The 14,402-nt window shown below is 42.4% G+C and overlaps 1 protein-coding gene across 1 annotated transcript in view; it reads right to left on the reverse strand.

Annotated features, from left to right (window-relative positions):
* RSU1 (Ras suppressor protein 1) overlaps window positions 1-14,402 on the reverse strand; it is a 195,287-nt gene that overhangs the window by 166,006 nt on the left and 14,879 nt on the right. Inside the window, exon 3 of the mRNA XM_061126289.1 lies at window positions 3,804-3,854. Coding sequence (XP_060982272.1) covers window positions 3,804-3,854 — 51 coding nt within the window. The remainder of the gene's footprint in view (window positions 1-3,803; window positions 3,855-14,402) is intronic.

Below are 14,402 nucleotides of genomic sequence, written 5' to 3' on the forward strand. Positions count from 1 at the left end.
TTGTCACCTTTTTGCTGGCGGTGGGTTTGAAATATTGAGAGACATACCAAAGTGACGCACAGACACGAGATGAGCAAATGCTGTTGGAAAAAAACGGCCCAGAAGCTTTGCTCAACTCAGCTCTGCCGCAGACCTTCAATTTCCCCCAATTCAATTCAATTTCTGCCAAGTTCAATAAAGTGAGGTCTGCCTGTACCGTGTGAGTACATCATTCCTTCCCTGCGAAAGGGCCGGCATAAAGGGGAAAGACAGCAATTCCTAGGACAGAAGGCTCTGTTTCCCTGCTCAGCACATTGGAAAGGAGCCTACAAGCAGTGAAGGAACAGAAGCGTGCAGTGGTTACACTCACTCAGATCCACACACTGACTGATCCTGAAGAAGCCGTCAGCTTCCTCCACTGACCGCTTCACCCAGACCCGCCGTTTCCCACCCTGGTCCTGCCATCGCTGCCTTTGCATGAGGGCTTCCTGGGAAGCCATTCTGTGCTCAGCAACGGGCAGTAAAGAGGAAGAAAAGATGGTCTCAGCCTTCAACAAGGCTTAAGACATCTTTGGAGAGGACGGAACAGGAAATGACAGGAGGACAAGGAAGAGCCATGCTTGTGGCAAGAATCTCTGAATATGAGACGTCCCTGGAGGTCCAGTGGCTAAGACTCCACCTTCCAATGCAGGGAGTGCAGGTTCATCCCTGGTTGGGTAACTAAGACCCCACATGTCTTGTGGCCAGAAAACCAAACATAAAACAGAAGCAATATTGTGATAAATTCAATAAAGACTTTTAAGAATGGTCCACATCAAAAAAAAAAAAAAAAAGCGTCTCTGAACAACAGGATTTGGGGGAGAGAATTCTTGTTTGCCAAGGCAGGCAGAGGGGCCAAGAGGAAGATGGGCAGGGTGTGGGGCAGGCAGGGGAGGAAAGGAGGAGCAGGAGAGCCTGATGGCAGAGCCTTGTCTTTACTCTGCAAACATTCCCCCTGGGAGAGCAAGCACCTCCATCCCGACCCAGAGAGTCACCTGTCCAATCACAGGGGGAAAAAAAAAAAAAACTCCCTCACCACTGCACCTCCCACCTCCTTTAATCCACTGCAGACATTGTATGGACTGAAGGAGTTGTTACCAGCAGAGTAACCCCCCAGTGACTGCACCAAAACCCACCAGCTCCACCCCATTCCCCCAGAGTTACACATCAATCGTGTCGCTGTAACAATGAGGAATCTCTGACAGTGATTAGACAGACAATTTTGAAAGACCCTGACAAATTCTCATGTCAAAAACTTTAAGAATTTCTGCTCACAAAATCTTGGGAGTTTGAGGGTCATCAGCTTGCCTTCCCCTTTCTCGTGGCCTCACTCCTACTATGTTGAGGGGACCTGCTGATCTGTCAAAACCACCAGCAGGAAGAGCAGGTCAGCTCAGCAACACGCTCTTCCAACAGCCCCAAGGTACCGACTCCAGCCCTGGAGTTGAGAGCTGTCCCCAGACCAAGTCCCAGCATGAGTGAGCTGGTGATTCGTCCCCCAGGTACACGAGAGGACACATCAGAAGTGTAATTGGCACATGAGGATGCAAGATAAAAGCAGTGCTGAGGGGTTTATCTTTTGAGTCCCATCAGTTTGAATGTGGTGCCGTCAGCTAGTCCCCATTAAAAAACGCGGGAAGTGAAAGACACTGATTACAATGAAAAGTGACAGGAGGCCGGACTCACCCACCTCCACGTAATGCATATTTATCTTTCCATCAAATGGACATATTTACTATAAACACTGGAAAAACCATAGCGAAACCATTCATTTAAATGCCAGAAAAATAGTAAAAGATGCTAATTTGACCTTAGTGAAACAGATCGGGCGTCACTGACACCACTCACAATGGCTTGAAACAGAATTTACCAAGACGATTAATTAGAGCTGACTGGATTAGGTCAAGAGTGTCTCAAATGGGAGAAAAGGGGAAAAAAGAGGTGGGGGGTAGAAAGAGGAGAAAAAGTTTGAATCCACAGCAAACCTCTTTAATAGCAGACACAACTTAACTCTGTTTATGCCTCCCTAAATTAATCTTACACTGCACGTCTAGAAAGAGAAGCTAACAACCTGGTCCCAGAGATTTCTTTATGGATATATAAAAAGAAAAACTATGACTGTCTGAAAGACTTTTTAAGGAACCGATCAATTAATGGTATAATGGGAACAAAACAGGTTTGGCTTCCTTTTTCAATGGAAACTGTTTTTCCCTCTGATGACGATGCAAGATTGAACACTAATGGTAAACTTGGCAACTAGGAAATATTTTCATGAACTAAACGACAGAGAGAGCATCAGAAATTTCTGCTCACCAAATCTGGGGGAATTTAGGGATCACGCAGTCCACCCTTCAAAACAAATTTCAAATCCCCTCAGAACTGGGATTAGGGTCTCAGCGGAGACAGAGCAGGACCACTCGCTACAAAAACAATGAAAGTGGCAGCATATTACCTGGTACAGTAACGATCACACGTGACTTGTCACCCTCACTATCAGCTGCTGGGGCTCCCAATACTCAAACATGACAATAGTGCCACTCTGCCCTCGCTTTTTGCTAAAAACGAACTGATCTGCCTGTCTCCTGCTCATGAGAGGCCCTCACTGCCACTCTTAATTCTCCATAATCAACAGCTCTGTGACATTGCTTCAAGCTATATATAACCCAACACACACATAAATTCACGACGCAAATCCCTCAACATCACATTCTGCTCTGTTTCACCGAACTCGGAGAGCTCCCTCACAAATTCTTGCCACATGATCAGAAGAGCATTCAAGTCTGCAGGAAATACAGGAAAGCACAAAGACGCGGCCATCAATCAGACATGAGCCGGGACAGCGGGCCTCCGTCATTAACACCTATTAAGCCACAGCTCTGAGAATACAATGGCCCACGTTAGTCACACAAGATTACACTTTACCAAGAGGTATGAAACCTACTATACGTTAATTGTACCACTCCCAGTGTCTGGGACAATTTTCCTTGGAAATCAGACTCAAGAACTTGAAAAACACAGATGCAAATTTCTATCACTTCTACAATTTTGTGCTCCCCACCCGCCCCCATCAAGCAGGGAAAGAAATCAATAATTACATTTTCCCGGAGAAAATGTACTTTGAGGAGAAAGTACTTTTGAGGACAAATGTACTTTCCCGGAGAAATATACTTTGAGGAGAGAGTATAAATGAAAGCTAACAATGTTTTGCTCTGAAAAAAATTCAACTTTAAAAAAAAAAAAGATTTTCTTTTTGTTGTGGATCATTTTTCAAAAAGTCTTTACTGAATTTTTTACAATATTGTTTGTTTTATGTTTTGGTGTTTTGGCCATGAGACAAGTGGGATCTGGCTCCTGATGAGGGATCGATCCTACACCCCCTGCATTGGAAGATAAAGTCTTAACCACTGAACCACCAGGGAAGTCCTTCAACACTTTTTTGATAAGCTTTTTTCCCCCTGTGAAATAATAACGAAAGTCTTAGCATTTCAGGCCACTCACTGCAGCAGTTTGCATGCCCAAAGGGGACCATTATCGGAGGAACAATGTCACTGTCTTCCTTCAATTTACACACATGAAAAATTGAGGAAAAATTCCTCAAAACAGAGAAAACTACAAAATACAGGAAGACTGTACGCTCAGATATGTTAGAGCCATCTCAGCACACTTTCACGTTGCCCAAATAATCGTTTATCATTACTGTCTAGGAAAACAGAAGAATTAGCAGTTCTACCACGTTACCTACAGGTCAGAAATTGTGTAACAGAGGACAGCAATGGTTGACTCACTTGTTAGCTTGTTGTGGCTGAGGACCAGCTGTGTGATGTGGGACAGGGTGACTGGAAAAGAAAAGAAAAAAACGCACAATCAGTTAATGTACCCAAATTACACTCGCGCTCCTGCAAGGTAACGTGCTAAGTTCTTTTCACAGGTTGGAATGTTACCACTCATAAAAACAGACGCAGGGATTCACAGAAGGCTGTCTGTTCAATGTTAAACCGCATGAGGAAAAGCCACCCAATAAACGGTGCAATTAGAACAGCGAGTGAGCGCTAATGGAATTTCAGCACTAACGGGATTAACGTCGCAGGAACCAACAGGACCAGGGCCAGCGAGCTCTGCTCAGGGACCTGGAGTGCTGGTCCAGCCTCAACAATCCACCTCACTAAGGGAACCAGTCAGGAAATCTGGGGGGAAAATTCCCCAGCCCATGCTTAGAAAACCATCCCATCAACACAGACAGACCACTGCTTCCCAAGTCACTGTCAACCCTGAAATGCTCCTACATGCTCTCGATGACCAGAGTAAAAGCCCTCCACATGTTCCTCTCCACAAGTTTGGCTGACATTTCAAAGAACCAGCAGATGGCTCACCAGTTTCGAATATGATCATGGAAGCTTAAACTGCTGAAAAAGACTAGATTTGCCTTTAAAAAAGAAAAGAAAAAGGTTTCTCCAAGTACCAAGAAAGAAAATATGTATAAAAATTCACTAAAAAAAAAAAAAAAAAGGCCAGAGGGGATTAAAAAGTGACCTCTACTTTGGGTTCTAAAACTTCACTTTGTGGTGAGCAAGCTATATATATTTATTATGTGGGTGTGTATATGTATATATATGTATATATATATACTGACATAAATAATATATATACACCCATGTATTATTTGTTAAATTTACATTTATATACAAATTATATATATATTTACCTTTTTTTACTTATATTAAATTGTATATTTATATGTATAAATCTAAATGATTATATACTACATACTATTTATACTAATTAAATATAGTGTCTTAATATAAAGTTTTAAATGTGAAATAGATATATATTCATGAAGAAACATATTAGAAATTTTTCTAATATTCTTTCTATAAGGACCTTATTTTAATATGACAGTTTTCTTCCCTTCAAGGGACACTAAGACAAATATTTTTTCTCAAGAAGAGTCTCAGGATTGGAACCCAGCATCCTTGAAAAAAATATGCATCACCCCAACTGCAACTTTTGAGTGTTTTTCTTTTGTTCAAACTAGCACAAAGTTACAGAAAAGTTCAAAATACAATACAAAGACCCATTTCTCTGTCCTGACTCATAAACTTTATGTCCCATAAACTTTAGGGTATTCCTACAAAGACATTCCCCTGCACTGTACATCATTATCATCTGATCCTCAGCCCTCACCCACTCCAGTTTCACCAAATGTCCCAAATAGTTCTTTAATAGAAATGAATCCAGTTTAGAAAGTTAAGTCTTAGTCTGGGTCACTGTTTCCTTGATTTTCATGACCATGAAGATTGTGAAGCACACAGGTCAAGGTACTTTGTGTTATGTCCTCCATGTGGTTTTTTGTCCTTTAATTTTTATTGGAGTATAGTTGCCTTACAGTGTTGTGTTCATTTCTGCTGTACAACAAACTGAATCAGCTGGACATACCCATGTATCTCCTCTTTTTCAGATTTCCTTTCATTTGGGTCACCACAGAGCATGGAGACCTTTGTTTATTCTTGATTAGCTCAGGCTATGCACCATTAGCAGGAATCCTAAGGAAACGCAGTCATCTTCTCACTGCATCCTATCAGCTGGCACAGATTTCTGCTGCATTCGTGTTAGTTGCTCAGCTGTGTCTGACTCTTGGTGACCCCGTGGACTGCAGCCCGCCAGGCTCTGCTGTCCATGGAATTCTCCAGGCAAGAATACTGGAGTGGGTTGCCATTTCCGTCTCCAGGGGATCTTCCCAACTCTGGGATCAAACCTGGGTCTCATGCATTGCAGGCAAATTATTATATCTGAGGTACCACTAGTGCCGAACACTGGTCTAAGCAGTGGCATCTAGCATCTAGGGCCCAGGGATGCTGTTAAAATCCTACAAATGCACCAGGCAGCCCACCCAAGAAAGAATCATCCAGTCCAAGACATCCATGAGGCTGCTGTGGAGAAATCATGAATTCATTTTACTTCCATTTGTATGGCTTTGTGGTTTCCTATTTCAGTCAATGGGTTACATCATTTGTTCAGATTATGATGATGATTTGTTCAGATTATGATGGTCCCTGATGTGGCTGGTGCGAATCCCCCATCCAAGCTGGCTGCCTGGTCCTTCTGAAATGTCCCCCTCACTCTCTAAGTACTTCTACTCTTTGGCACAAGACAGTCAAACTCATCTTGGGCTTTCACTGTCACAGGCCTGGAATCCATCAGCCATTTCTCGATGAGCTTTGCTTCTTTTTTTGTGTGCAGAAAATGGTACTTAGAAGCCAAAATCTGGGCAGTAGCTGTGCTCATTGTTATTTGAGGTCTCAGTATTCTCAGGTGATGGAAGTAGAAAATACACACACATCTGTGCAGATCTCACTATATTACTGAAAATCCCAAGTTCAATTGGGATTGATCTATTGATCCCAATAGATCAATTTCAATACAACCCTGCATGGTTCATTCTAGTGTTATCCCTTTCCTGTTTGTAGTTCCCTCTCTAACAGCGAGAACTCTGGTTTCCATTGTCTTTAAGCTACTTATGTATGCAGTCAGTACCCTTACATGTAACTGCATGAAGCAGAGTTATCTCACATCTGGGTGTGGACAGCTCTATGCTGACCTGCAGGGACACTGAGTCAAGGTAAAGATGAGTAGGCAAGCTCGAGATGTGTCATGTTCTGCTCAAAGTGGCAAAGACCTTGGAGGCTCTAGGACCAGCTTGTTCACACATCCAAGGATATGCAGGTCATTGGCTTACACTTGGCTGCAGATGCGTGACCAGTCACACACAGAAGACGGTGCTGGAGATCTCAGTCCAAGCCTTCCCAACACCCGGACTTCTTGGATATGTCTTGAAAGTTCACATCTGGAGACAAAGTATGTCCTAAGCAACTAAGAAACGACCCTGGGGCAGGGGAGGGTGGTAGACTGTGCCGGTAAGCCTCTGGGGCCCCTGATGGTCATCTGTGCTTTCTTATCTCTGCTAAGCTATGTCTTGTGCCTTTATAAACTCCCTGGGTGAGTGGGCTCTGTGGAACCTTCTGGGTTCTTTCAACTATGCAACCTATGTATTAATGTAGTAATCCATCACCCCCTTTCTTCCCACCTGGACACCTGTCCAACTCAACCTCCTCACCTGCTCGCCTACCTTCCTCAACCTGATCCCGCTCGGGCTCAGACCCACCAAGCCAGGCTCCCTACCCTGCAGAGAGGCTCTCCTCACCCCACTCACAGTTCCATGCCCGGCTCTGGACCACCATGCCCACCCCCACCCTCCTACCCCCAAACCTTGAATACGTCTCTTTCTCTGTTGAACCTACTGACTTTAGGATTGAATCTTTAGGGAATGAAGGACAGAAAGGCAAAGCAAAGGAGCAATTTTACAATTTTTAAAGCATTACCACGATCGCTTCTAACATGAGAAGCTAGATTTTAGACACCGCATAGCATCTTGCACATATCTATATTTAAGAGTTAAGACTGTTCCTGTCCACTAGATACAGCATTCCTTTATCTCTAAGGCATATAGTCTGATATGAAAACAAAAAATTGCCAAGAGCGGCCTTCACATAAAACCAGAAGAAATAGATTGATAGATATGTAAGTTGAGACAGTAGCCAGAGTCATGTGAGGACAAACTGGAAATAACAGGAGTTACACAGAAGTTTCTCTCACTTACACACGGGCAGTACAGAGTTGCTAGTTTCTTGCGGCCCAGCCATTCCCAATGTGTGAATCCCACCTCATAGCCTAAGCTTAGCCATCATGTCTATATTCCCCTTAGGAAGATGGAAAGGGGAAGAAAACCCTTCTAAGAAACTGCACTTCCACTTATAATACAGTGATGCCTAAATGTAAAAGAGGTGGATTACAAGTGACCACACGTGAGATAAAATTAGGGGTTTTAAAACCAACAAAGATGGTGCGAACCAAAACCAGCAGACACTCACACTACGCAAATACTTCACTTGAGTGTCACAGAAATAATTCTGCTTACCAAAAAAACCCCTGATAATCCAATATCCTGCCTTAATTTTTCCTAAAATATAACAACTACCTTAATTAAGAAGAAAAAAAACTTTGCTCTTCTCCCAGCTAACATTCATAATGAAAGATTTAATAAGAGAAAGTTGAGTTTTTTCAACCCTTTGTCTTTTCTATTATACAAGCATTTAGCAGGAGAGAAAATGAAGTTTGAAAGTTCTTTTTTTTTTTTAATAGAGAAATGTATGTGTTGCTTCACCTGATCACATTACTATTAATAGATGTATTTTTCTTTCTCATTACTGCTACAGGGCTACATATTAAATAAGAAGGAGAAAAATTAGAACAGAAAAGGCAAAGTTAATAAAAGACCTTTGAGGAAATATTTACGGCAACAATAGCCTCTGGGCTGGGTCCACTGGGAGGGCAGTTAAGCTGGACAGAATTGAAATCTCAGAATCAATCACAGAGCCTGTGACAGGCAAAGACCAAAGAGCCAGACAAGTATTCAAGCAGCTGCCACTGCCCTCCACTTGGCCACGCAGAGTCCACTGTGGGTCTTATCCTGACACTGCACTGGTTAAAAAGAAGGGAGAAAAGGTCTACCAAGATAGAATGGGTTATTTAAAAGTACAAAAGCCACCCTAGTCAACCATGTGGGCAAAATGGAACCAGGTCTCCCCACTGGCCTGCCCTGCTACTTACTAACACACTAGGAAATCTCCCCATGCGGGAATATCCTAGCTTCGGGTCCTGCTAGCCATACACTGTCCAGAAGCAGTGGCACCAGAACAATGACGACAAACTGTTATTAAAGGTCCTAAAGCAGTGTTGAACCGTGTTTTGCCCAGGCATTTTCAAAGTAGAATAGACTTCCAAAAGTCAACTTAATAACAGAGAAAATGTGCTGGCATACACTGTTAATGCTGCCGTGCCCTGGCTCTCATTCTGTCTCGAGCCTTTAGAAATGATATGTGGGTAGGAAAGGAAAAATTGGGAGATTGGGACTGATTATATACATGCTACTACTATAAAATGATAACTAATAAGGACCTACTGTATGGCACAGGGAACTCTATTCAATACTCCGTAATGACCTATATGGGAGAAGGATCCAAATAAGAGTGGATATATGTGTATATGTATAACTGAATCACTCTGCTCTGCACCTGAAACTAGCACCTTTGTAAATCAACTATACTCCAATATAAAATAAAAACGAGAGCAAATTAAAAAAAAAAAAAAGAAATGGTATGTGGGTGAACACTGTATCAGGCCAAAATGAACACATGGGGAAGAAAATTGTGAGGAGAGGGTTGTCTGAAGGTGAAGGGGGTGGAGAAGGGTGAGCTAGCTGGTGCTGTGTGTGTGTGTGAGTGATGATGGTTTATTCTCCAGCCAAGGATGGAATTGGCCAGAAAGTGCTAAATGGTCAAAGAAAAACCGGCTGTTTCAGTAACTTCCATGAGAGATCCCTTCAGGCACTCATGGACTGGACATTTACCAGGCACATTCAGCGTGGCGATGGTGTCTTCCGTGGAGATCTCTGAGAAGTAATGTCAGACGTAGAGAACACTCGTATGGACACCAAGGGGGAGAGGCAGGGTGGGATGAATGGGTGATTAGGTTGACATGTATACACTACTATGTACAAAAGAGACTACTATTTTATACACAGTATACCATTTTATACACAGTATACTATTTTATACATGGTACACAGCTCAGGGAACTCATACTAAGTGCTCTGTGTTGACCTAAATGGAAAGGAAATTAAAATAAAGAGGGGATATATCTATACATATAGCTGACTCACTTTGCTGTAGACACTAATACAATACTATAATGCAACTATACAATAAAAAATTTTTAAATAAATTAAAAATAACTAAGCAAAAGAAATAAAAAATAAAAAGCAGCAGCAATGTCAAGCATACATCCTCATTAGATTGGGACAGTCCTGGATTATGCCCAGTGTCCCTCTCAAAACTGTCCTGGTTTGAATGATAAGCCACACAGTCCCTCAATTTAGGCAATACAGAATATAGAATTGGACTGGGAAGACATATAGAAGTTGGAGCTTATGGAAGCAGTTCTAGCCTTATCCAAGTGAAGAAATGAAAAACAGGGAAGGTACAGGGCTGGGTGGGCCAGCCAGCATTACAATGGACTAGACTCAGAACAATCAAAGGACCAGCCAACACTCCTAGAAAAAGAAGCATCATGTCTGGATAATGCATGGAAGCAGGTATTATTTCAAATAGGTTCAGCTTTTTTCCCTTCATCATCTAGTAGACAGCACAAGAGAAAAATGAGCAGGAGGAAATCTACAGCACCAGATGACGACATGGCAGACCTGCTTTCAAAACAATCCAACAAATCACAAAGATGTGCCACTCTGGAAACTGTCTCTCCAGCTTTCAGTCTGGCAAATCAGAAGCAAATTATTCCTCTGGTGGCACTTTAGAAAGGTTTAAAAAGTTCCAGCTTCACAGAATGACATTTATATCCAGAGGAAAAAGCACAGCCTAATGGGAATGATACTTGGAAACACACGCAGTGACACGGGACTTGAAAGTTTCTGCCATCCTGTGGAAGGCTAGAACTGGGCCTCTCGGTAGCTGAGCTGGTAACGCATCTGCCTGCAATGCAGGAGACCCTGGTTCGATTCCTGGGTCAGGAAGATCGGCTGGAGAAGGGATAGGCTACCCACTCTAGTCTTCTTAGAGGGCTTCCCTGGTGGCTCAGTTGGTAAAGAATCCACCCCCAACACAGGAGATCTGGGTTCAATCCCTGGGTTGGGAAGATGCCCTGGTGAAGGAAACAGCTACCCCTCCAGTATTCTGGCCTGGAGAATTCCATGGACTGTATGTATAGTTCATGGGGTTGCAAAGAGTCAGACACAACTGAGCGGCTTTCATTGGCTGATTCCCAAAGAACAATTCTGGAACACTGGTCACCAAAAACTGGACTATAACCATCAGCTCATTTCACCGGCTGCATTCCCCATAGAAGCAATCAGAAAAACACAGCTACCATCAGAAGACAAATAGTCTACCCCTTTTCAACGACTCTTGCGGGATCAAATACTGCATTGGGAGAACAGCTGTACCCTCCCTGAGATGCTCAGAGAGGGTCACTTTTGACTTGTTTTACAATTCCAGGGGGACAACCTTCAAGTTCAGTGCAACTCTGTAGATTACACTGCAAACAGTATGCTCTATTCCTCCCAAAGTGGTTGATGGAAAAGAATTCATTTGAACTGAAAATCCAGGATGGTTCAAAAGGCTGTTCTGACCACTTTGGGTCCCAAGTCTCCACAATGTGTGACTAAAATGCCTGCCCGTGTCACATGCTAAAGTTATTTCACCCCTGGCAGAAGGATGTAGATTCAGATCTTCTTAAATATGCAGCTTCTGACGATATATTTAAGTGAAGACAGACAATAAAATATTTGATACCAAGATATAGTACAAATATCATATTCATCCACACACCCAGAATCTTAAAAAGTATTTCTTTGAATTTTGTTCGTAATTTAAAACTTCAGAAAAAAAAAAAAAAATCCATGGTATAAAAGCTTTCCTTGACTTTGCAACTAAATACTGTGGAGAGGCAGTAGTGTTTTTGTAGCAAGTTTTCAAAACTGGTTACATGACTGAGTCCTATTTGCAGATAAAGGGTCCCTCAACCACAATGACTTGCTTTTTCACTCAACAGAAAGCAATTTATCATATCTGATGATTTTTAAAATGTGACATCTCATTCTATACATAAATAAGAGCAGAGAATTCACATGTACTGAGAATCCCCATAAGCTGATCACTGACTGAGGCTTCTGTGTCTACAGGGACATTAAGTCAAAAGATGCTAGACCCAGAGCACTATGTTACTGACAAGGCAGAACCAACATGCTTCCAGTCCAAACACATCACCTTACAGTCTCTCCTTCAGGAACAAAGACAAAGAAAAACTTTAAATTCTAAAAATGCCCGGGAGAATTAAAGAGGAAAATACAAGTACACAGTTATTTATTGCTCTCAGGGGATGTGTAGGGTGATATGAATAAATGCTCTGTGAATTACAGACTGTTTGCAAGGCACTGTATTTGGTTGGTGTTGACAGAGATAGAAAATGCGTGAAGACATAGTTATTGTCCTCAAGGAGTTTACTCTGTAACAAGAAAAGTGAAAGTGAAGTTGCTCAGTCATGTCTGACTCTTTGCGACCCCATGGGCTATAGCCTACCAGGCTCCTCTGTTCAGGGGATTTTCCAGGCAGGAATACTGGAGTGGGTTGCCATTTCCTTCTCCAGAGGATCTTCCCAACCCAGGGATCGAACTCGGGTCTCCCGCACTGTAGGCAGACACTTGATGGTCTGAGCCACCAGGGAAGTCTATAATAAGGGGAGGTAACAAAAACCTACAACACACTGTATGCACAGGCCACACCTTTATCCATCCTTCCCCGGTGGACATGTGGGTTGTTCAGAGGCGTATTAGTCATAGAAAGGAACGAAACTGGCTCATCTGGAGAGATGTGAATGGACCCAGAGATTGTCATACAGAGTGAGGTAAGTCAGAAAGAGAGAAACACATGTGTGGACAGCAAGGGGGACGCGGGGGTGGGATGAACTGGGAGCGTGGGGCTGACACACACACTGCAGACACTACGTAGAAACCAGACAACTAATGAGGACCTACCGTGTAGCACAGGGAGCCCTCCTCAGGGCTGTGACTGGGGCGGGAAGGCAGTCCTAGAAGGACGGGATGTATGTGTACACACTGCCGATTCATTCTGCTGGGCAGCAGAAGCGAATACCACACTGCAAAGCAACTATACTCCAACAAATATTTAAAATTTTTTAAAAATAAATAAATTTCCTTTGTTCATCTCAAAAAAACAAAAACAAAAACAAAAAAAAGACCTGTGATACAGGCAGATTAGCAGCACCATAAGGAGGTAAGCTGATTACAAACTCCCATTAAAAAGGAAATGTTGGTTTTATTTCCAATATTCCAGGAGGTGGGTCATAGAGGATCCTGCTGTGATTTATGTCGGAGAGTGTTTTGCCTATGTTCTCTTCTAGGAGTTTTATAGTTTCTGGTCTTACATTTAGATCTTTAATCCATTTTGAGTTTATTTTTGTGTATGGTGTTAGAAAGTGTTCTAGTTTCATTCTTTTACAAGTGGTTGACCAGTTTTCCCAGCACCACTTGTTAAAGAGGTTGTCTTTTTTTCCATTGTATATCCTTGCCTCCTTTGTCAAAGATAAGGTGTGCATAGGTTCGTGGATTTATCTCTGGGCTTTCTATTCTGTTCCATTGATCTATATTTCTGTCTTTAATGTATGACAAGACCCACTGTGGTATTGTAAAGTGATTAGCCTCCAACTAATAAAAATAAATGAAAAAAAAAAATTTAAAAAAAAAAGGAAATGTTGGAAGGTTTTTTTCAGGCTTCTCCGTCCATGGGATTTCTCAGGCAAGAATACTGGAGTGGGCTGCCATTTCCTTCTCCAGGGGATCTTCCCAACCCAGGGATAGAATCTGGTTTTCCTGCATTACAGGCAGATCCTTCCTCTGACTGAGCCACCATACCTCCTATATCAATACATTACGCTGGGCACTGACTCACCACTTATAAGAATCAAAAATGTTAAAGTGGTCATGACAATAATGTTTACCAAACACTTAACATGTGGCTACCATGTTTCTAAGAATTTTATTACCTCATTTATTCATCACAGTAGGAATAGGGCTTCCCTGGTGGCTTAGAGGGTAAAGCATCTGCCTGCAATGTGGGAGACCCAGGTTTGATCCCTGAGTCGGGAAGATCCCCTGGAGAAGGCAATGGCACCCCACTTCGGTACTCTTGCCTGGAAAATCCCCTCAACGGAGGAGCCTGGTAGGTACAGTCCATGGGGTCGCAAAGAGTCAGACACGACTGAGTGACTTCACTTTCACTTTTCACTTTCATTCCTCACAATAACCCTAACAGATACAGCACTATTATTCTCTGCCTCCCTCCCAATTTTGGGTGAGGGAAATGAGATCCAGAGAGGTTGGGCAGCCTGCTCACAGTTTCATCTCTAGTAAACAGAGAAGATTCTTTACAAGCCATCTCCAAACGAGAATCTGATTAACTCTGACTGTACTTTTCTACAAGCCAAACAAATCCAGCAAATACCCACAAAGAGAAGACTGTATATCATTTTAAGATGTCCAAAAGATAACACCTGGACTTGAAGTAAAAAAAAAAAAAAAAATCTTTCCAGCATCTAGGAAAAAAAGACAGAAGAAAATAAAATCAGATCATTAGACTTCTGGACAGCAAGACTTTACACCAAACGAAACAGGATAACCCACTAACAATACTCCAAGAAATAAATTATGAGTCTTCAGTTAAGTCTGAATTCCAAGTAAA

The sequence above is a fragment of the Dama dama genome, chromosome 23 (assembly GCF_033118175.1).
Source record: "Dama dama isolate Ldn47 chromosome 23, ASM3311817v1, whole genome shotgun sequence".
NCBI classification, from domain to species: Eukaryota; Metazoa; Chordata; class Mammalia; order Artiodactyla; family Cervidae; genus Dama; species Dama dama.